This window comes from Perognathus longimembris, chromosome 6 (assembly GCF_023159225.1).
Source record: "Perognathus longimembris pacificus isolate PPM17 chromosome 6, ASM2315922v1, whole genome shotgun sequence".
Classification (NCBI taxonomy): domain Eukaryota; kingdom Metazoa; phylum Chordata; class Mammalia; order Rodentia; family Heteromyidae; genus Perognathus; species Perognathus longimembris.
In genome coordinates, this window is record NC_063166.1 from 66,651,580 (window position 1) to 66,674,482 (window position 22,903).

Below are 22,903 nucleotides of genomic sequence, written 5' to 3' on the forward strand. Positions count from 1 at the left end.
ACCACAAAACAATGGACTATGTGAATAATACATGCATGAAATACAGATTCTTGAAGGATTAGGAGAGTAGAAAAGCCTAGGAATGAAAATAAAACCAGCTAGAACCAGAGACTTGGTCCCCAGGGCCTCACAGATGGACGCCGGCCATTGGTGGTCCACAGCTCCGTTTCCCCGACTGCCAGCCAGTTGCTTAGCAACAGGCCACATACCAACCTCCGCCGCTAGAGGGCGAGCGGGCGGGGAGAGGCGCGGCGCGAGCACGTGCGCGTGCGTGCGAGCGCGTACAGGGGTGCGCGCGGCGCGCGCCGGCGGGAGAGGACGTCACTTCCTGTTTCTTTAGGGGAACGTGGCTTTTCTCCGCAGCGCCCTTCCCTCCATCTGCGTCTCTGCTGCGGCGGCCAGAGCTGGAGTCGGAGCCCGAGCGCAGCCTCGCGATGGACTCGGCCGCCAGCGAGCCGCACAACGGCAGCACAGAGACCCCCAGCCCGGCCAACGGCACGACGCGACCGCCGTCCACGCCCGAGGGCATCGCGCTGGCCTATGGCAGCCTCCTGCTCATGGCGCTGCTGCCCATCTTCTTCGGCGCCCTGCGCTCGGTGCGCTGCGCCCGCGGCAAGGTAGGGGCGGCGCCGGCCAAGCCGAGCGTTTTCCACCCACCCCATCCCACCCCACCCCGACCCCCATGTCGGATGGCACTGCCACGGACCCCTTCGAAGCTGGCCCTGGTGGGTAGTGACATCTCCTCAGCTAGGAGATGGTTTTCCCAGGCGCGCGTGCGCGCGGACCCTCACACATCCCTCTTGTCTGCATCATGTCGCAGCCGAGAACACTGTCGACCCCCCCGCCCACACTGCGGCAAACTGCTCTGAGCCCACCGGGCCCGCGCAGACCAGCCCCACCTTCGGTGGCCGGGCCAGCAAGCAAGGCATTCTCGCCTTATTGTTCCCAGCCTTGGGCCAGCCCAAGTCTGGACCCGATGGACGTCCAGAGAATTAAATGGCTCCCATCTTTTGTGCTCCATCGATTCGTAGCCTCGCCAGGCCCCACCCAGGGCTAATTCTGCCATCCACAGCCATCCCTAGACATCCCTAGAATCGTGACACATTGAGCACTCACCTAGAACTCCCAGATCAGGCGTTTGCACCTGCCTCAAAAACAAAACCCAGGAATCTATCCCCAGCCCAGAGCCACCTGCCATCTTTTGTTTAAATGTCTGGCAGCCATGCCAGGCAGCTGGCTCCTCAGAGTGGCACCTGAATCTTCCAGTTTTTAACCATAGACACCTTCTTCTGTTGATTTCCTCTTCCTAATTTGGGCCTTTCCTGGCCAAATCACAGATCCTTTTCCTAACCCTAATCCTGTTTCCAGCCTACCTCTAGCCTTACTTCATCTCACTTAAAACCGTCTCTGTCCAGTTGGGTCTATCTATATAAGAAAATGAGCCACTACTGTTGGCCTCTGGTGACACTGAGCCAGGCTCTATCCTTGGCCTTCCTTGACATCTTCCCCATCTTCCACCTTCTGCCACCATCTCTCCTATCCTCCCTGTTCCTACTTCTTCCCTATATTATGCCCTCTGTAGTTTATTGGATCAATTGCTTTTTGCTTCCTGGCACTTTTTCCTCCACAGCCTATTAATGTGCTGCCTGCTCCTCCCCCACCAGACCAGAAGATGGACCCAAGAGGAAGCTGCCTTACCCAGAGAGGGCAGGCCCACAGAGCAACTGCCACTTTTGAAATCCTCAAAACACCCAACTTGCCCAGTAGTAGCTAAGGGCTGCCACCTTTCATCCCAAGAGCAGAGAAGGCACTGTTGGCTCTCTTCCATGGTCAGACACAAGAGACAGGGATTCTCAACTGAGAGGCTCCAGCGTGGCCCATTTTTCTTTCTCTTCTGCCTCTTCTAAGCAGAATACAGGTGGCCTCAGCCTGTCTACAAGGCCTAGCAGGCACGTAGTGAAGAAAAATTCTGAAATAGACCAAGACAAAGAGAGAGAGAGAGTGAAGCAAGGCACAAGGCTAGGCAGTTTGATCTAAGCAGCTCCTAGACTGAGTAAATGGGTCACTCATCTTTTCAAAAAACACCCTACCAGACACCAGTGTTTCCTGTGCTTCCACTATTACCTTGGGGTAGGTGCAAAGATGAGAAGTCAGAGCCTGGGCACCCCAGGAGTGAAGATGAGACAGGGTGACTAGGTCTGTGATTGAAATGCAAGCAGCAGTGCAGGGCTGAGCACTTCCGCTGCAGAGTAAAAAGGCTTTGTGCTGGAAGCAGGTGTGAGCCATGATGGAGATGTAGAATTCCAGCCAGGAGGGGGCATTCTAAACAGAAAGCCAGAGAAATATGAAAGCAATTCAGGGAACAGTCGGAGCTGGCATGGATGGAGCCGAGAAGGAATAGACAGAAGACAGGCTTAACCTCTAAGCATTTACCTCAGGCATCTCCTACATGCAGTGAGGTTGGAAGACTAAAACTACAATAGGACCTGACCATTCACTGGTGGCTTTCTGCCCCCAGTAACCAGGATGTTCTCAAGTTTGTGAAACCATTACACCCCTTGGCTGGTCACAGCACCTGTGTGTGGCAGGCAGAGCCAGTTTCATTGTCTTTGTTGCACAGAAAAAGAAACGGCATCTAAGAATGACTTCTAAAGGTCATTCTGCCATTTTGCAGCAGAACCCAGGGGCGCCTACTGCTAGACTGCTGTCTTTGATATAGGTGCCTCTACACAATAGCATTTGGGCCAAAGAAAGGTCAGGCAAAAATCACTCCCTTGTCCACCCTGAGTCATTTCTCTGGTCATTTGACAGAGGATCCAGGAGTTTAGGATTCCCACTGGCATTAGACTCAAAGCCAGCTGAGAGGTCATATGAGGACAATTCCCCTGGGGTCAAAGTGTCCAGAACAGGCAGGGCATGTTGTAAGATCCTGAGGAGAAGGTGGAGCCTGCAGGGGGTTGGGAAGAAGCAGCCTGGGAGGGGCGCTCCAGCCTGTAGGAAGAATCCCACCTAAGCACTGATTTCATACAAAATGGTTCTATAGAGGAGCCCCTCAGCTAAGGGGATGGACAGGGCTTCTGCTTCTATGTCGATGCCTGGGCTAGGCACCAGCAATGGCTGGAACAAGATACAGATGTGACAGGCCAACCACAGTGAATCCTGCCCCTCTAAAAGAGGCAGCAGATGTCTTTGCATGGATATGATGAGGGCAGTGAGATGAGAAGCAAAAAGAGGGTCCTGGGAGCCAGTAGCCTTTGTGAGGAAAAAGAATCCCCAAGAATCCTCAACATTTGACCTTAGTGGTAACAAAGGGTGTAGTACTACTCCCCTGTAAAATATTCAAGTGCCAGAGTTGAAAGGAAAAGCTGTGGAAGGAACCCCCTCAGCTGCCTGGTGTGCTGCCTTCCAGAGCTTTTTCGTTTTTATGGTGCTGGCTGTTAAACCCAGGATTCAGATACTGGGCATACACTGCCCCCAAGTGTACGTCAACCTGCCTTCCAGAACTCTCCTTGTGCAAATACAAACATAATAGGTACATGCAAAAAGTGGGATTATACAGTAGATACTAGTCTGCAGCTTGATTTTTATTTTCTTTAGCTATATGTATTAGTCATTTTGTATGCGTGTGTGTGTGTGTGTGTGTGTGTGTCTTAGATTTATCTCCTATTGCAAGGAGGATGGGTGACTAATGTCCTGGTGACAGAATTAAGATACACAGGAGCGCACAGTGAAAGTGTCCTCCCACCCCAGCTGCCCTCTCTGGTGGCAGCCCGTCACCTATGTTTTATGATGCCCATCCACAGGGATTCTGTACCTTTCCAAACAAAGAGGCATATGCTTGCCCCATTTTTGTTATATAACTTGCATAGTGTTACTTACACGCTGTTTCCTGCACCTTGCTTTTCTCACTCAATACACATCGAAGATCCAGTCCTGTCAGGATGCAATAGCTGGTCATGCTCTTTAGCAGCTGTGTGGTGCCTGCTGTACCCCACAGTTTAGAGTGCTGGTTCTCAGCAGGCCCTGGACCTTCAGCCTTGGCACCGCCTGGGAACTTGTAAGAAAGGAAGATTCGGAATCAGACAACAGCTGTGCTCCCCCATGTGTGTAACAAATCCTCCTGGTGAATTTGATGCAAACTCAACTTGGGGAGACTTCCATTGTCATTTATTTAATAACCTTCACAAAATGATCAACCATAGAGGTAACGGTTTGCTCAGCAAGCAGCAGAGTCCTTGCTTCTTGTTTAATAGTGGTATAGCACTTCCTGTGGAGGTTCCCAAGCAGGCCAGTGCTGCACACGGGTGGGTTTTAGAGAGCTCTGCCAGCTAACTGGGGGAAGGAGAGGTGAAGACAGCCATGGGGCCAAGTGGGGAGGAGGTGATTCAGGAAATGTTCAGGAAGCAGAATCGTGGCAAGGTAAGTGATTGGAGGGCTAAGTTCAGGAAGCCCTGGGGTCTCAAGCTGGGGTGAGGGGAACAGAATGGTCCAGGAATTGCAGGTTGACCCAGGGCATGGCCTGAAAGCAGTACCTCCCAGACCTCAAGCTCTGCCAATATCTTGGAGTCAGGCATCTGTCTTCCTCAACACCTTTGCTCTGCTAACTGAAGGTCCAGAATGGCACTGGAAGCTACATTTACTTCTGCTATGTGTATCCACTCCATCTCCCCCCTCTTCTAATTATGTTTTGTGTTTCAGGAACTGTTGTTTGTTTGGTCGGTCATGGGGCTTGAACTCTGGGCCTGGCTCTGTCCCTGAGCTACTCAGCTCAAGGCTAGTGCTCTACCACTTTGAGCCATAGCACCACTTCCAGTTTTCTAGTGGTTAATTGGAAATAAGAGTCTCACAGACTTTCCTCCCCGCTGGCTTTGAACCTCAATTCTCAGATCTCGGCCTCCTGAGTAGCTAGAATTACAGGCATGAGCCACCAGTGCCTGGCTAGGCTGAAAGCCCGACAGTGTATAGAATTTCTGTTTCTTTACCTTCAGGGTTGTGAGCTTTCTGAATATCATCTTCTCACAAGTTCCCATCAGAAATTTCCAGATATTAAGGATGAAGCTCATCTAGTACATAGTAACTGGTGGGGGAGGGGGGGCAGGGATAGTAGCCAGGAGCTTACATAGGCTCAACAGCCAGCCTGCCTGGGTTTAAATCCTGGCTCTGCTGCTCACATCCATTTTACACTAGGCAAGTTCTTTTATCTCTTGAGACTCCATTTCCACATCTGTCAGGAGTGCTGCTTCTTAGAGTTTATGAGAGTGAAATGTAAAGCACCCAAAGCAGCGCGTAGCACATGGAAACGTTTCAGTCAGTGATACTCTCATTACTGGTACTGCCAGTCAGATCACACATCGCCCATTCTGACTCAACACTGCAGCATAAGATATTTATAACAATCACCCGTAGAGACCAGATTCCTCTGCTTGGTGAAACATCTGGCCAGCCTTGGTTTGTCAGTGAATATCAGACCTCTTCCTGCCTGAATACTGGGCTGCACTGAAAGAAATTTGTGGAAGTGAGCCACAGTACTGGTTTGCCAAGAAGCCACAAAGCCCTGTGCTTCTGTACATGCAGGTCTCTGCCTAATAAATGCTTCACCTCCTTGTATGTAACTACGTGCTTATCTAGCTCCTGCTGCATACCACACACACACCCTTTGCCTAGCTTTTAAGGCCTTAAGTAACATATGCTCAAGCCCCTGTGACTAGAAATAGTGTTTTGTCTTCCTAGTGGTGTTCTTGTATTATAATGGTACAGATAGCATGTACAGCTTGAATAATTACTTGAGTCATAATGCCAAGTGCTTCCAATGCAAATGGGACTCCTTAAAACTCATGTTGCAGCTAAGAAACTGAGGCCCTGAAAGAGATCAGCATCCCAGAATCCTACAGCCGGGCAGAAGCACAGGAGTCTAGGCCTTGTGGCCTCAGTGAGCTCTGCACGGCCAGGCATTCCCATGAGTGCTGCATTGATACGCATGTCTGTCTTGTTTGTGCCTGCTGCATTGTACTAGACTGTCAAGGTCTTAGCCTACCTGCCTGGAAACTTAGAGATCAGGAGCTAGGTTAATTTAGGATGTTTGTTTTGTTTTGAAGGGGGGTTGGTTTTTTTTTTGGGGGGGGGTGTACCCATACTGCTGTATTAAAGTTACAGAGATGCAGAATGGGTGGGTACTTGCCCAATTCCTACTAACACCACCAAAAGCAGAAACCAGGGGCTGACAGAAAAGAGGGAAGGAAACCAGCCCCATAGTGTCAGTATTGTTGTCCCTCTCCCACCCCAGTGACTCCAGAGGGGAGGGTCCACCTTAGTCCTACACATAGCGATTTAGTTGAGGGCCTCCTCACTCACTTCTCCCTAATAATCATAGCCTCTCGCATGACCACAGAATCAAACCGCAGCAGTGAATAAATACCTCAGGTATAGTTCATATGCATCTTTGTGGTCTTCACATGTATTGCCAAATTACCTCTACAAACAGACCAATTGGCCCTTTCCCCACAGCCCACGTTAGCTATGGTAGGATTCTTTGTACTCTGAGAGATAATAAATGGAGTCTTGGTGTGCTTTAATTTGAGCTACTCTATTAAGAATGAGGAACTGAAGCTGGGCACTGGTGGTTCACATCTGTAACTCTAGCTGAGATCTGAGGATTATTGTTCAAAGCTAAGCCAGGGAAGGAAAGTCCGTAAGACTCACCTCTAATTAACCAGGAAAAAGCCAGAAGTGGCTCAAGTGGTAGAGCACTATCCTTGAGCATAAAAGCTCAGGGACAGCCCCAAGGCCCCGAGTTCAAGCCCCAGGCCTGGCACTAAGAAAAGAGGGCAGGGGAAGTAGGCTTGTCCAGTGTGGAAGTCTACAAGACTTCAGTGTGGGAACACATATTAGTCCCTGAGCACTAAGGATTCTGCCTAATAGAAGAGGTATATAGAGCTTTCAAATACGAATTTAAAATGATACTACTAGTAAGTTTTCATTGCCTTTTCACTTAAGTTCTGTGACAATAGTTTAATTTCTATATAACACAATTTTCAGTTCTTAGGTACTTTTATGATAGTGTTTTGTTTTGGTTTTTGTTTTTTTTTCCTTTTGCCAGTCCTGGGGCTGGGGACTCAGGGCCCTGTCCCTGGCTTCTTTTTGCTCAAGGCTAGCACTATCTCTTGGGCCACAGCACCACTCCTAGCTTTTTCTGTTTATGTGGTGCTGAGGAACCAAACCCAGGGCTTCATGCATGCTAGGCAAGCACTCTGCCCTACCACTAAGCCACATTTCCAGCCTGATAGTGGAATTTTTTTTTGGTCAGTACTGGGGTTTATACTTGGGCCCTTGTGCTTGCTAAGCTGATGTGCCACACTGAGCCATACCTCTGGTACTGGAGCTTGAACTCAAGGCTTTGAACTCTCACTAGGCTTCTAATCATGGCTGGAACTCTATACCTGAGCCATACCTGACCAGCTTTGTGCTGGTCATTTGGAGAGTCTCTCCTGGCTAGACTAGCTCCCAACTGTGATTTTTCAAATCTTAGCCTCCCCAGTAGCTTGGATTATAGACATGAGTCACTGGTACCTGGCTTGCCTGTAATATTTTTAAGTAGGATCTCACTTCCTCCTCCAGCCTGTGCCATGGGTTCTACTTGTCCCTTGAGAAAGGGTTTTGGTGAACTTTTCAGTCCAGGCTGACCTCAAACCTCACCAACCCTTCCAATCTTACCCTCCTAAGTGGCTAGGGTTACAGCCATGAGCCACCAGCACCTCAGAATAAACAGTAAAGTTATTTTTGGTTGCATTCACTTCTTTTTCATGTAAATATTTACCCTCTGTTAGCTCTTTACCCACAGTCACATTCTTGCCAACTATGACATCTGCTGTCATAAATTTAATTGTGGCTTTATTTTTACTATACTCAAGTCTCCCAGTCATATTTCCTAGGTTTACATTTTGCTTCATGCAATTGGTGTCTTCCTTTGCGCAATTTCAGCTTTCGTTTTTGTTTTTTCCAGTCCTGGGGCTTAAACTAAGCCTGGGCTCTGTCCCTGAGTCTCTCTGTGCTCAAGGCTAGCAATCTACCACTTGAGCCACAGTACCACTTCTGCCTTTTTCTGATTATGTCGTGCTGAGGAATCAAATCCAGGGCTTCATGCATGCTAGGCAAGCACTCTGCCACATTCCCAGCCTCTTGTTGGTTTTGTTAGCTTATTTAACTCAATACATATTACTTGCTGCCCGCTGTATAAAAACTAATCATATTTCCTCATAGCTGACACATTAGAAAATTGGTAATGAAAGCCAGGTAAGGTGGCCCACATCTACAACCCCAGCCTGCACGAAGACTGAGAGTTGGAGCCAGCCTGGGTCACACAGCAAGACCCTGTCTCAAAACAAAACAAAAACAGTTATCTTTATGAGATCTGGCATCACAGTTTCCATTGCCGTAGCTCTTCTCCGTAGATACATCCCTGCGCCCTGGGTTCAGATCTCAGTAGCAGAATGATGAGGTGGGTGGCCTCATCCATGGTATAGACAGAGAGGACAGCATTAGCAAAATCTTTGGTGCCCAAAGCACCCAAGTGGACTGGAGCAGGGGGGGGAAGTGAGAAAGTCTCATTCCACTGGTTGCAGCTGCAGTGGTCAGGCCTGCAGCCCCAACTCAGGGACACTTTTCCTTTCTCCTCCAGAGTTCCTCGGAGATGCCTGAAACCATCACCAGCCGGGATGCTGCCCGCTTCCCCATCATTGCCAGCTGCACACTCTTGGGGCTGTACCTCTTCTTCAAAGTAAGTCATTTTGAGTTCAAATGATCTCATTTATTTCATTTCATTTTTCACTGACAGGAGCTATGCATGTTCCTGTATAGAACATAAAGAACTTCTGTAGACTTGTGACCCAGGGACAGCGATGCGGGTGTTTGAGACTCTCCCCATCCATCAATTTCTTTTCTTGTGTAGTTCTTTTTGTTTTGTTTTGTGGTATTGCTTTGGTTTTATCATACTGTTTACATTGGGCTGGGGATAGCTTGTGTCAGACATACCTCTGCCATACTAATCACCTTTTTTTTTAATTTATCGAGGTTTATTTTCCCAATAAAAGTTACACGGGCTCAGTGTTGAAATCCTGGAATACACAGAAAAGTAAAAAGGGGGAAACAGCAGTCATCCAAAGCCCCACTTGCAGTGACAGTGACAGTTTCCCCTCGGAGGTGTGTCCTTCGTGTCTCTCCCTGCGCGGTTTCTCCACACTGTGGCCGCACGCTGCATTTGGTCTGTAGCTGCTTTTTTCACTTACATTGATGACACTGTGAGCATCTTTTCATGTTGCTGCAAATGCTCCTCAAGCCTTTAGTTTAATATAACTGTACTACTTTCTAATGATGAAAATAATATAGACAGAATAGTGTGCCGAGAGAAGGTAGAGGTTCCCACATCCACCTTGTCACTGGATGCCTGTCTCCCGGGCTTTGAAGAAGCGTGGTTTTAACAGACATAACTACACTATTGTATTCTTTTTTAAGTAGTATACTACAAGCACTTTTTTCCTGGATACTAGAAAATACTCAGTGATTGTTTAATTTGAATTTTCAATATGTTCATATGTGGTTTAACTTTTTTTTTCAAGGCTAGTTAGGTAGCTCAGTAACAGAGCACCTGCCTAACGTTTGAGGCCCTGGGTTCCATTCCCAGCAACAGAAAAAGAAAGTAACAAATTTTCCAGCCTAAGGAAAGACATAAATGAGCCATAATCCACTCTCCAGTATAGTTTGCTATGAATCTTTTTCTTTTATCTTTTCTCTTCCTTTTTCCCAGTCCTGGCACTTGAACTTTAGGCCTGGGCACTGTCCTGAGCTTCTTTTGCTCAAGGCTAGCACTCAGTGCCACTTCTGGCTTTTTCTGTGATAATTTGGAGATAAGAGTCTCACAGATTTTTCTGCCTGGGCTGGCTTCGAACCATGATCCTCAGATCTCAGCCTCCTGAGTAGCTAGAATTACAGGCGTGAGCCACCGGCACCCAGCATGAATCTTATTCTTCAGAGAGTTAAGTTTAAAGAAAAAAATTAAAATTTTTTAAAATGTATATGTCAAACCTATTTTTACCAGGGCAGTACTGTTTGCATCAATACCATGGAATCTACCTGATTTTCTAATGGCTGCTCATGGTTGTTTACAGTGTGCCTTGTGAGAGTACTTAGGTGTGAAATTATTGCACTGCCACCATGGTGCTGACCATGGCGGTGTCACTTTGTGCACCTTTGTGCACGTATTTTGATTCATGTTTCATATTTTACTCAAGTATGTCTACTGTCGAATTAGCAAGTCAATCTTGATTTGTGTGATCAGATACTGCCAAGTTTCGTGTGTGTGGTGCCCAGAATGAACCCAGGGCAGTATGCTAATAAGCACACTATCACTAAGCTAAACTCTCAGCCCCACATAGTACCAAACTGACATCCCAGAAGATTGCCCTATTTATATCCTAACCAACAGTTACATGTGGGCTTGCTTTCCCTTGCTCTCAACTACACTGGCTCACAGCAACATGTTTAATCTTTACTGGTCTGTGGGTAAAGCAAAAGCATAATTTGTAATGTCTGCTTACATATTTATAATTTGTAGTTGCCTCCATACTTCATTGTTGCATCAAAAACACTAAATTGGCAGCTGTGGCACGTGCCTGTGATCCCAGCACTTAGGAGGCAGAGGCAGAATGATCATGAGTTCCAGACCAGCCTAGACCACAAAGTGAGGCCCTATCTCTAAAAACCATAAAGTGAAAATAATCATTAATGGTTTCAGAATGTCCTCACAAGCAGATACACTACAGGTGCTGTATAGCATCGTCCTCACTTTAGGCAAAGCATCGTTGTAAGTTTTACTCCATGTAACTAAGTAGCATGGAATACTTCTGTTTTCCTTTTTTCCTGGAGCTCAAGTGAATAGCTGAGTACATCAAATGTCTTGACTCATAGCATACCATCTGCAGACCCTATCTTTGTTTGAACCCCTTCACTAGTAATGCACACCTCCCTTCCCACCTGTCCACCAGAGGTCCCTGCTCCCACATGTCTGGTGTGTTTGTGTGTCTGTATGAGGGAGAGTTGAGCCGCTATAAGCAGTCTTGTGCTGCAAGTCTCCCTCTGCCTCCTTTTCTTCTCCCCCATACTCAGATCTTCCGTCACTCTGCCAGCCCCTCGCTTCTGAGTTAGCTCGTCACAGATACTTTTCATGTTTTTCTTGTACAGGAATGTATACCCAGCCCCTTTCCTCAAGTCTTCTTACATGTGTAGTACCTTGTACTCTTTCCTTAGGCTAGAGACCCTCTTCTTGAAGCATTGGCTTTCTGTTTCTCAGCCTGTCCTCTCTGGACCGGCCTGTGCCAAAGCCCAGTGTGTACAACTCCCTGATGCCTCAGAGGGGCCACTTTGAGATTCTGAAAGACATCAGCTTAGCTGACTGCTTAACAGAAAAAGGCCCACCTCAGTGGTTCTGCCTCAGCCCTATTTTCCCTCCCTCCTGGTTGGGGTAAGTTTGGAACTGCTTTGAGACTCTGAATCTTTATTTTTTTCTGTTACCTTGATGTCTCCATGGACAGGCTTTGCTGTCTGTGTGCCAGGTGTCCAGGTGCACCTGTGTGATAAGGCTGGTCTCTGCCGCCAGTCTCCTCTGCCTGTCCTTGGTGATATTTAGACACAGAAGAGAGTCTGTTACATGTGCTTTGCCCTTGACTCCAATGAAAACATTTGCCTGGAAGTCTCCCTCATAGTCCTCTCTGAGGGCCTTTATGGATGGTTTGAAATGCCATGTTGTAAGTGGAGAGGTAAGCCTCCTGGGTGGTCTTTAAGGGACATTCCAACACAGGGGGGCATGCGCGCTCAGTGGTCCCTAGAGACAGGGCACACTCCGGGGGAGGAAGGATCCTTGAACAGGTGCCCATGTTGGTGATCAGTGTAGAGAGCAAAGGCAGAAGGCAGGGGGGATTTCACTGTGTGTAGATGTTGCTAGGTCACAATCAAGAAAGGGCAAGAAGGGTAGCTTTTAGCAGGAACTAGCCTTATTATTAATCACCTGACCACCTAGGCAGGTATGCCTCGGCCTGTTTTTAAGAATGTTGAGGAATTTTACAATATTAACAGTATTTCTTGGGCTGGGAATGTGGCTTAGTGGTAGAATGCTTGCCTAGCAATTCATGAAACCCTGGGTTCAATTCCTTAGTACCACATAAACAGAAAAGTCCAGAAGTGGCACCGTGACTCAGGTGGTAGAATGCTAGCCTTGAGCAAAAAAAGCTCAGGGACAAGTCCCAGGAAAAAAAAAAAAAAAAAGAAAGAAATAGAATAAAGCTATTCTTGGGTGAAGACCTTATCCCAGACCCTATAATCTGAAGACACATTCTTGGATCATATGGTCATAGTTGTAACTCCAATTTTGTAGCAGCCAGAGCACAAAGGAGAGTGAGGCTTGATGCTCAGCACACAGACCTACAGTCTCAGCTAGCAGAGCTCACAGTGGGGCCTGACGAGATTTTTAACCCAGAGCCCACACTGAAAGAACTTCATTGATGAAGTATAGTACATTGCCACAAATGAAACACAATCTACATGTTCACAAAATAAGTGCATGAGTCTTTTTCTTGTAACATGCACATTATCAGTCACTGATTTTTCTCATTTTGTTATTCTGCATTGAGTGCTTGTCACATCAGGTTCTGTGCTGGGGACACTGTAAAGTTTGCAGTGGGTGGTCTCTGTACCCAGGAAAGAAGATGTGAAGTGGCTCTAGAAGGGCTGTAGTGCCAGGAAAGCACAGAAAGGGCAGCTCAGGCTGAGCCCCTCCTGCCCACACCACACCCTCACACTCGATAGCAGCACCACCATCCACATGCTGTTCAGCCAGAGATCCCAGGCAACTCCCTCATCCCTGCCCATTCTCCCAGCCCCTCTACACATCCTGCACTCCAGTTCCAGAACCAATCTGGACCCTGCCCTGCTCATCACCACACCCCTGCCTACCGCACCACCCTCCTGTGTGCTGGTTTCTCGGGCCTTCCTCCCCGGGCACTGTATTTTCACTTTTTCTCAGGCATCAGGTTATGTCATAGCCTTGCTATCAGCCACCACTATTCTCTGTACCTGCCCCGTCTGCCTTATGTATCACCACCAAGAATCTTTATAGCCCACTCTTCACTTACTTTAGGGTTGTGCTCCAGGGTCTTTTTCCAGAGGTCTTCCCTGACTACCTGTTTGAAATAACTGTCGCTTCACTCTTAACTCCTTGCCCTGCTTGGCTTTTCTTAGCACCCTGAGAGGACATTGTGTATCATTGGTTCTTCTGTGATTCTTGCTCCATCACGGGCACAGGATTCTGGGCACAGGGACTTTGCTTTATTCCTTGCTGCATCCCTGGTGTTCAGTGAGATGCCCTGCCCAAACAGTAAATGTCATTGAGTTGAGGGGTACACATGAGTGCCAAGAAAGCAACCTAAGGAGAACTCTGAGCTGTGAGGGAGCCCAGGCTACCTGTGCATGAAGTGTGGCACCGACCTGGCCTGCAACAGACCAATGAAGAGGCTAGGGCTGGGCATAGCCAAAGGAAGCCACTGTAGGACTTAAAACAGGACAGTGGCTCTAATCAGAGTAGCTGTGTGTGTGTGTGTGTGTGTGTGTGCGCGCGCACATGTGCGCACATGCATGCATGCCATTCCTGGGGTTTGAACGAGGCCTGGACACTATCTCTAAGCTTTTGTGCTCAAAACTACTGTCTTACTACTTTTAACCACAGTGCCATTTCTAGTTTTTTAATAGTCAATTGGAGATAAGAGACTCATCCTGCCTAGGCTGGCTTTGAACCACAATCCTCAGATCTCAACCTCCTGAGTAACTGGGATTATAGACATCAGCCACCGACACCCAGCGCAGCAGAGTAACATTTAAGCAGATTCTGTAACAGGCCAGTTTAGAGGAAGCCAGAGTCCCTGTGCAGTGTCTGAGAGCATATCATTTCCTCCATTAGAGACCATCAGAATGTCAAATTCAGCAGAGGGCGCAGCAGACATGGAATCATACACACATAGCCTTGCCAGTGCCCAGAGTTAGCATGACCATTGGCTTTGGAGCATGGTAACTGAATGTTTCACCTGACAGTAAGAAAGGGAGCAGTGGGGCTGGGACCGTGGCTTAGCAGTAGAGTGCTTGCCTAGCATGCATGAAACCAGGGTTCGATTCCTCAGCACCACATAAACAGATGAAGCTGGAAGTGGTACTGTGGCTCAAGTGGTAGAGTGTTAGCATTGAGCAAAAAGAAGCTACAAACAGTGCTCAGGCCCTGAGTTCAAGCCCCAGGACTGGCAAAAAAAAAAAAGGGGGGGTGGGGGGAGCAGTGGCTGTCAGAGCCACCATCAGGAGGCATGGTCAGAACTGATGTGAGGCATCTTGTAATTAGCATGCTTGGAGCTTTGGTGGCCACTTTTAGGTATTCCCAAGATTTTTGAACAAAATCAATGGGGGAGTGAGTTCTGAGATTCTAGCAGTTCTCCTGATCTGTGTTTAGACTCTCGTCATCCCCCACAACTGCACGAAAGACTAGGCGTAAACACAATAACTGTCTTCAGATGCAGAACCATGATCAGAAACCTTCAGACTCCTTTGGGAAGTACGTCTGGGGACTTGAAGGGCCCTAGTATTGCCTGCCATTCTTCCTGTTTGTCTCCTAACTCCTGAGGAGACTGGTTTCCTCATGGCTACCAGCTACCCTAACTTCCTGTTTCCTTTCATATTTCTGCAGATATTCTCCCAGGAATACATCAACCTCTTGCTGTCCATGTACTTCTTCGTGCTGGGAATCCTGGCCCTGTCCCACACCATCAGGTCAGACGGCATCTCTGCAGCATTTGAAGCCGCTTTCTCGGGAGCAAGTACAGGGTCTTGGATATGAACATGACTTGGTGTCACTGAGAGCCAGATGGGGATCCTGGCTGTAAAACCCAAGGGAATGTTGCCCTTGTGTCACATTGTAGGTGACCTAGGATGAAAATCATAACCTCTCTGGGCCACAGCTTCCATGTAAGGGCTGGTAGAGTACCCAGTTGGAGAGTTGCTTGTGAAGAGCAATATGCTGGTAGTTGGCATAGCACTGGGTGAGCGATGCCAGGGCCTCTGCCAGTGCACGAGGCTCAGGCCCTCACATGTCAGCTTCTCACTGGAGGTGCAGTGTAGAAAGCAGGAGTGCAAGCACTGGGAATTTGACTACCTGACTCTGAATCCAAACTCTGCCACTTAATAGCCCTGTAACCTTGGGCAAGTTACTTAATCTATCTGCTTAGTTTTCTTCTCAATGTTGAAGAAAATAATAGCACTTCTCTGCTAGGGTCATGTGGAAAACTTCTAACATGGTATCTTACACTTACTATGTTCAATAATTTTTTCGGTACCAGGGCTTGTACTCAGAGACTCCTTTCTCAGCATGCCTCCTCAGCTCATGCTCTGCCATGTGAGGCATGCCTCCAGCTCTGCTTCCTGCTGGATATTGTGGAGACAGAATCTTTGAGACTTGGGCTGGGGATATGGCCTAGTGGCAAGAGTGCTTGCCTCATATACATGAGGCCCTGGGTTCAATTCCCCAGCACCACATATACAGAAAATGGCCAGAAGGGGTGCTGTAGCTCAAGTGGCAGAGTGCTAGCCTTGAGCAAAAAGAAGCCAGGGACAGTGCTCAGGCCCTGAGTCCAAGCCCCAGGACTGGCCAAAAAAAAAAAAAGAATCTTTGAGACTTCTCTGCCTAGGCTGGCTTTGACTATGATCCTTTGGATCTCAGATTCCTGGGTAGCTAGGATTACAGGTTATTCTTACAACTACTGTCTATGCTAACCTGCCAGATAATCTTATATGGTTAATTTTTGCTTTTAATCCTGGGTTGTAGTCAGGGGAACTGAAGCACAGAGAGGCTAAGAAATTGCTAGGAGCACACAGCTGGTAAGTAACAGAACCAGAACGTAAACCTAGGTCTGTGTGACCCAGAGGGGTGCTACTGTTGACTTTCTATCCCGTGCATTACAAACCCTCAACGTCCCTGTCCCACCCACTACACGGGGCACAAGTTGTGCCCAAGCTTGTGTTTACAAATATGTCTCAACATGTTTCGGCTGCCCCCTGGCAATGGTCAGCCTTCGGCTGAAAACCACTACTAGAGAGGTAGCCAACAGACCAGGACACATTCCCAGAAGAGAACTTGACTTCAACTCTGAAAGGTTGGAAACTTGGAAGAGGCACTAAGTAGGAAGAGATCAGGCCAAGAGCTCGATGGTCTCTACATATACGTGATGGCTGTCAGCCTCTTCCCAGTGCAGTCAAAGCACTAGAGCAGAAGAGAAACTTCCCTCAGTGGCAGTGAATGCCATGGAGAGTATGACTCGTTCCTCAAGGCATCCTGGCAGGTTGGTGGTTACAAGCATGGTTTTGAGGGGCAGCCTGAGACCAAGGCCTGGCTCTACCGGCTTTGCAATTGCAGAGGTTATTCAAGCTTATCTGAGGCTACAGAATTTCCTCGCAGAGAAACAGGAAGCACCAGATGAGCTGCTATATGCAGCGTGCCTAGAGCACAGGCCAGGCCCATGGTGGGCTCAGCACTAACCTAAGCTTACATGCTGGGCCACCACTCTGGTCTTTGGACTGATCTAGTACTACCTTCACCTACCCAGAGCCTTAACCTACAAAATCTTACTCTAGCCACCTTGAGCATTTTCATCCAGCCCCCTAGTGTGAAGTAGGAAAGCCTATGGAACCTGCAGTATTTGGACCTAGCCAGACAGTGACAGAACAGCCACCCACACTGGTCGGGCAGACTGCACTCATCACATGCAGAGGTGGAAAGAGTCACTCTAGACCCAGTCATCTCCTTTCCTGAGCTGATGAGAACCCATCCTGCCCCACCTTTATCTCAGCAACCCTGCAAGGGAGATATTATCGCCAACCAACTCCCACACTAGGTATTTTGAATGTCTGTAGTCTTGGCACTAATAACTGAAAAACATGCCCCAAATTTTTCATAATTAGTCAAGAAGCAGTCATCTCCTAACCAACTTGTTATTTTTTGTGATAAAACTAAAAGTAGCTTAGGGATGTAGCTTGGTGGTAGAGCACTTGCCTAGCAAGTTTTAAGCACTTAGCACTCAAAAAAAAAATGAAAAAGATAAAGGAAAAAATAGGTAAAACCACATGTGGTAAAAATTGTTAACTAGAAATTTAAAAGAATGAAAATGAGCATTGTATCCAGCCCAGTAAAATTAAGAGCAGTAATGAGGTATTATGTCTCTTAAGTTCAGCAACTCAAGAGATTGTCAGTCAGCAGTGGTGGCTCACTCCTGTAATCCTAACTACTCAAGAGACTGAGATTTAAGGATCACAGTTCAAAGGGAGCCTGATTCCAGCCCCATATCTACCACATCTGTCCACAAGGCCTCTCATTATTCATACTACAATCCAGTCTTCCAAGCTATAAGCAATCAGTATAAGATACCAGAATATTAGAAAGAGAACTCTTTGCTCCTGTCTGAATTATAGTGACCTGACATCTCTAGGTTGCCTTGGTTTACCCTTAGTTGAGAGGACAGTTTCTAAATGTCCCTACCTCATTAGTCATTACCAGCCTAATACAGGGTCATTACATGCTTTCAAGCCCAGCCTCTAGAAACTGCACCACACGAAAGCTTGTAGTTCCCGCATGTCCCTACTGCAGGCCCAGCACTGGGCTGAGCATTTCCCCTGCCTTCTCTTCATCTTCACACAATCCTTTGTCCCTACAAACGAGTGAGGTGACCAAACCAAGGCTTGAAATTCCTGACTCTGCCCAACACTTTATACCAATTCTTTCTGCCTGTTTTTGTTTATTTTTAGTGGAAACAGGCATTACAAAAATCACTATGAGAGCCAGGCACTGGTGGCTCGCGCCTGTAATCCCAGTTACTCAGGAAGCTGCAATCTGAGGATTGCTGTTCAAAGCCAGCCCAGGGGCTGGGAATATGGCTTAGTGGCAAGAGTGCTCACCTCGTATACATGAAGCCCTGGGTTCAGTTCCTCAGCACCACATATGTAGAAAATGGCCAGAAGTGACTCAAGTGGCAGAGTGCTAGCCTTGAGCAAAAAGAAGCCAGGGATAGTGCTCAGGCCCAGAGTTCAAGGCCCAGGACTGGCCAAAAAAAAAAAAAAAAAAGCCAGCCTAGGCAGAAAAGTGGAAGTGACAACTGTGTCTCAAAGTAATAGAGCATTAGCAATGAGCAAGCACCCAGGACCAACCCCCCCCCCCCCAAAAAAAAATCAGAGGCCCCAGTTTGAACCTCAGGACAGATGCTTTATCACCCCACACAAGTCATTTTATTATAAGGGCCTGTGGCACACCTGCAATCCTAGTTGCTGTAATCCTAGTTGCTCAGGGGGCTCAGATCTAAGGGTTGCAGTTTGAAGGCAGCCTGAGCAGGAAAGTCTTTGAGACTCTATCCGATTAACCACCAAAAAGCCATAAGCAGAGTTCAAGTGTGGCTCAAGTGATAGAACACTAGCCTAGAGCAAGACAACTCAAGGGCAGCACCCAGGCCCTAGTTCAGACTTCAAGTGGGGGGGAGGGGGGAATGGGAAAAATTAACACCTACCTGTCCAGGGAGCTGAGCTGAGCTGATGTTGATAAGGGTGGGCAGAGCTGTTATTCCCAGAGGGCTCTTGTTTACCAGCTTGCTTTGTCTTTCCTTTTAGCCCCCTCATGAATAAGTTTTTTCCAGCCAGCTTCCCAAACCGACAGTATCAGCTGCTTTTCACTCAGGGCTCTGGGGAAAACAAGGAAGGTTAGTGTCGCCCACTTTCCCCTATGGTGTTTTGGGTTTCCTGTCTCTCCAATACTGGATTCTCCCAATAGAGAAAATGATGCAAGTGGGCTCCGAGATATCTTTTCCTGGGTTCATGTAGCTCTGCCACACTTAAACAGGACTCTGGGTGGATGGCTTACCTCTCTGAGCATTGGGGGTTTGTTGGGGCTCCCCCCCCCAATCTGGAAAATGTAAATCAAGCACCTTCTTCATAGAGGACCTTTTGTCTTATTAGGACAGAGTACATAATGAGTGAAAAACATTCAGCACACTGCCTGGCTCACTAAACTTTGGCTGACAATCAGCTTTTATCATGTCTGTTTTTGTGTGATAAATATTCAGCCTGAGAGACTTGAAAGGGAGGGGGATTGACAACTTTTTTTTTTAAACATGGGGGGGCGGTCAGGAGAACCTAGGGTCAATGGATTGTCAAGAAGATCAAATACGGAATCAAGTTTATCAGTAGCTTGACCAAATAGAAGACGTATCTCCGGCATATAAAATTCTACGCCTAAGGAAGCCATCCTGCTCTGCTGTTCCCTGGCAGAACTGGCACCTTCTGCCGCGTCTGAGAAAGCAGTGATGTCGCGTGATTCTGTATCTCCAGTGCGTGCATACCAAATAAATTACTTTCAGATTTTTTTTTAAAAGCCTAAGCCATTATTTTAAGAAACCAGAGTCTCAGGGTCTCCGGCCACATTGGTCCCAACTCTGCCATACTCGGGTGGCACTCGGGTTGGGGATGGCGACCATCGCGCCACTGCCCAGCCAAAGACATTGAAATATCCCCATCACGGCCCCTTTAGCGACAGGGGTGCTGGGACAAGTGAGAGGGAGCGATCCACAAGCGGGCGTCCACGTGATAGTGAGCGACCCATCCGCGAGCGGGCGCCCATGTGATAGCGAGCGATCCGCAAGCCGGCGCTCACGTGATGGCGAGCGGGCGTCCACATAGCAAGTGATCCACGAGCGGGCGCTCACGTGATAGCAAGCGATCCACAAGCGGGCGCTCACGTGATGGCGAGTGATCCACAAGCGGGCGTCCACATAGCGAGTGATCCACAAGCGGGCGCCCCCACGTGATAGCAAGCGATCCACAAGCGGGCGCCCACGTGAAGCGAGCGATCCACGAGAGGGCGTCCACGTGACAGCGACCGTTCCACGAGCGGGCGTCCACGTGACAATGACCGTTCCGCGAGGGTCCACGTGATAGCGAGCGACCCGCGAAAGCGATCCGCTAGCGGGCGTCCGCGTGATAGCGAGGGACCCGCGAAAGAGCGATCCGCAAGCGGGCGTCCAGCCGGTGCCACGCCCCAGACCGCCGCAACCGGCAATGACGGGGGCGCCCAGCCCCTCTTCCTGCCTGTGGCCCGCCCTTTCCGCTGCCCCCTGGCCCAGGAATCGGAAGTTGGGAGACGATCCGGAAGTGGGGAGACATACGGACGGGGTGCTGGCGTGATGCCCGGGGAGCGGAAGTCGTCATATATTGCGAGGCCGTAAAGCGCAGCTGGCTGGACCACTTTCCGGTTGACGACAACGGCCTGACCGGATCCGACGGTGCTGACCTTCCTCGTGCGGAGCTTCCCGGACTCTCACTGGTTCAAGTTTCCCGTGTGCCGGTCCCAGTCGGAGCCCCTTCACCAGAGGATCATGTTCAAGAAATTCGACGAGAAGGAGGATGTGTCCAACTGTATCCAGCTGAAAACTTCGGTGATTAAGGGTATCAAGAACCAACTGACCGAGCAGTTTCCAGGTATTGAGCCGTGGCTTAACCAAATCATGCCCAAGAAAGATCCCGTAAAGATAGTCCGGTGCCACGAGCATACGGAAATCCTTACGGTAAATGGAGAGTTACTGTTTTTTAGACAAAGAAAAGGACCTTTTTATCCAACCCTCAGGTTACTTCACAAATACCCATTTATCCTGCCGCATCAGCAGGTTGATAAAGGAGCCATCAAGTTCGTGCTCAGTGGCGCAAATATCATGTGTCCGGGCTTAACTTCTCGCGGGGCAAAGCTTTACCCTGCCGCGGTAGATACCATTGTGGCCGTCATGGCAGAAGGCAAGCAGCACGCTCTGTGTGTCGGAGTCATGAAGATGGCTGCAGAAGACATTGAGAAGGTCAACAAAGGAATCGGCATTGAAAATATCCATTATTTAAACGATGGGCTGTGGCACATGAAGACATATAAGTGAGCCACAGAAGGAATGTACTTGGGTTAAATATAGATAATTGTGTTTGTATATGTGTTTGTGTTTCTGTGTGACAGCATGAAGACAGTTCTTCTGTAGTTATGCTGAATAAGTTCAACATACGCCTTTAAAAAAAGAAAAGAAAAAAAAAACAGGGTGCTGCTACCATGGCAGAGAATTGAAATTGGGGAAAAATTGTAGATATCTGCTGCACTCCGGAATCTGACAGGGGTGGCTACTGCTCTGTGACCGTGGGCATCCTTCATCATTTCTCCTGGCTCGATTGTTTGAAGCATCAAGAATGGGTCTAACATCAGGATGCCTGCCAGAGAAGTCCCCACAAGACCCACCTCAGACCTGTACCTGCTTTTTTTTCTAGGCCTCTGTAACTACCTATTCTTCCTCTGCTACTGAACAAGAATTGCCAGCAACCTTCAATTCCTTTAGTGGCAAAAAAGATTCCAGAAAGAACTAGGACCTTGTTAGAGACTTGAGCTCAGTGTGCCAGGCACTGTGCTGAGGGCATTATAAGGACCCTCACTTCCCTTAGCAGCTCTTTGAGGGAGGTGCTGTTGCTATTCTGACAAATGAGAAAACTGAAACTCAGAGAGAGGACTGTCTCCCCCAGAGTCACCCAACTAAAAGTGGCAGAGCCTGTGTCTCCAATACTAGGGACCACCTCCCTCTGACCCTAAATTCACTCTGGATCTTGGTTCCCTCTTCTAGAAAATTAGAGAATTTGGGATAGCTCCATTGGGCTCTCCCCATCCTAATACCCCCAACAGTCTGGAGAAATCAAGGCTGAACTCCTGGACCTGTGGGCCCCTGACCATGCCCATAGATAGGACCTCTCCTATCCAGGGGCTGACCCGTGGGAGGGACAGCTCCACACTGGGGAGTGGACTTACCCAGCCTCTCTGCCCAGATATTGTCAACTATGAGTTTGACACTAAGGACCTGATTTGCCTGGGCCTAAGCAGCATTGTTGGTGTCTGGTACCTGCTGAGGAAGGTAAGTAGCCAAGGTTTGGGTACAAGTACGGGTAGGGGGGTGGGGGAGGGGAGGTAGTGCATCCCACAGGGCAGAGTACAGTAAATGGTCTGACTTCTGCTTTTCTCCAGCACTGGATTGCCAACAACCTGTTTGGCCTGGCCTTCTCCCTGAATGGTGTGGAGCTCCTGCACCTGAACAACGTCAGCACTGGCTGCATCCTGCTGGGTGGACTCTTCATCTATGATGTCTTCTGGGTGAGTCAGTCGGGAACTCCAGAGATGTCTGTCTCTGGCCTCCCAGACCTGCCTTCTTACTCCCCTACCTCTGGCCCAAGTAATAGTCATCTAAGAGAAATCAGGTCCCCTCTGGGTGGGCCCATCCGGGTGGAGCCAGGAAAAGCAAACTACCTGTGACAGAAAGCCCACGCAGTGCCGAGTACCTCTATCTACCCTCATGTCTTCTTGGTGGCTCTCAAAAAGGTAATCTTTGCACTGAGAATGTGGCTTAGTGGTAGAGTGCTTGCCTTGCATGCATGAAGCCATGGATTCTATTCCTCAGTACCACATAAACAGAAAAGGCTGGAAGTGGCACTGGTTCAAGTGGTAGAGCGCTAGCCCTAAGTACAAAGAAGCTCAGGGACAGTGCCCAAGCACTGGTAGCTCACACCTGTAATCCTAGCTACTCTGGAGGCTGACATCTGAGAATCATGATGGTTCAAAGCCAGTCCAGGCAGGAACATCCATGAGACTCTTATATCCAGTTAACCACTGTGGCTCAAGTGGTAGAGTGCTAGCCTTGAGCTGAAGAGCTCAGGGACAGTACCCAGGACCAGAGTTAAAGCCCCAGGACCAACAACAACTACAAAAAAAAAAAAAAAG

At 48.4% G+C, this 22,903-nt stretch overlaps 2 protein-coding genes across 4 annotated transcripts in view; both read left to right on the plus strand.

The window, feature by feature from the left end:
* The first annotated feature begins 307 nt into the window (after positions 1-307).
* The window catches only part of Hm13 (histocompatibility minor 13), a 38,851-nt gene continuing 16,255 nt past the window's right edge, over positions 308-22,903 (plus strand). For 2 of the 3 annotated variants that reach the window (XM_048348957.1, XM_048348959.1), the window contains exons 1-6: positions 308-617; positions 8,675-8,773; positions 14,771-14,853; positions 18,730-18,818; positions 21,958-22,043; positions 22,154-22,279. In XM_048348957.1, the coding sequence (XP_048204914.1) occupies positions 435-617; positions 8,675-8,773; positions 14,771-14,853; positions 18,730-18,818; positions 21,958-22,043; positions 22,154-22,279 (666 nt within the window). In that variant the 5' untranslated portion in view covers positions 308-434. The remainder of the gene's footprint in view (positions 618-8,674; positions 8,774-14,770; positions 14,854-18,729; positions 18,819-21,957; positions 22,044-22,153; positions 22,280-22,903) is intronic. The other variant, XM_048348958.1, reaches the window with a different exon arrangement.
* Positions 20,174-21,951, plus strand: Mcts2 (MCTS family member 2). The gene has a single exon (XM_048348960.1). It carries the CDS (start codon positions 20,490-20,492, stop codon positions 21,033-21,035), a length of 546 nt encoding a protein of 181 aa, XP_048204917.1. The 5' UTR covers positions 20,174-20,489; the 3' UTR covers positions 21,036-21,951.

Bases quoted from the DNA above. Each gene is read 5' to 3' on its own strand.
- Mcts2 (XM_048348960.1), top strand. From the start codon at position 20,490: ATGTTCAAGAAATTCGACGAGAAGGAGGATGTGTCCAACTGTATCCAG.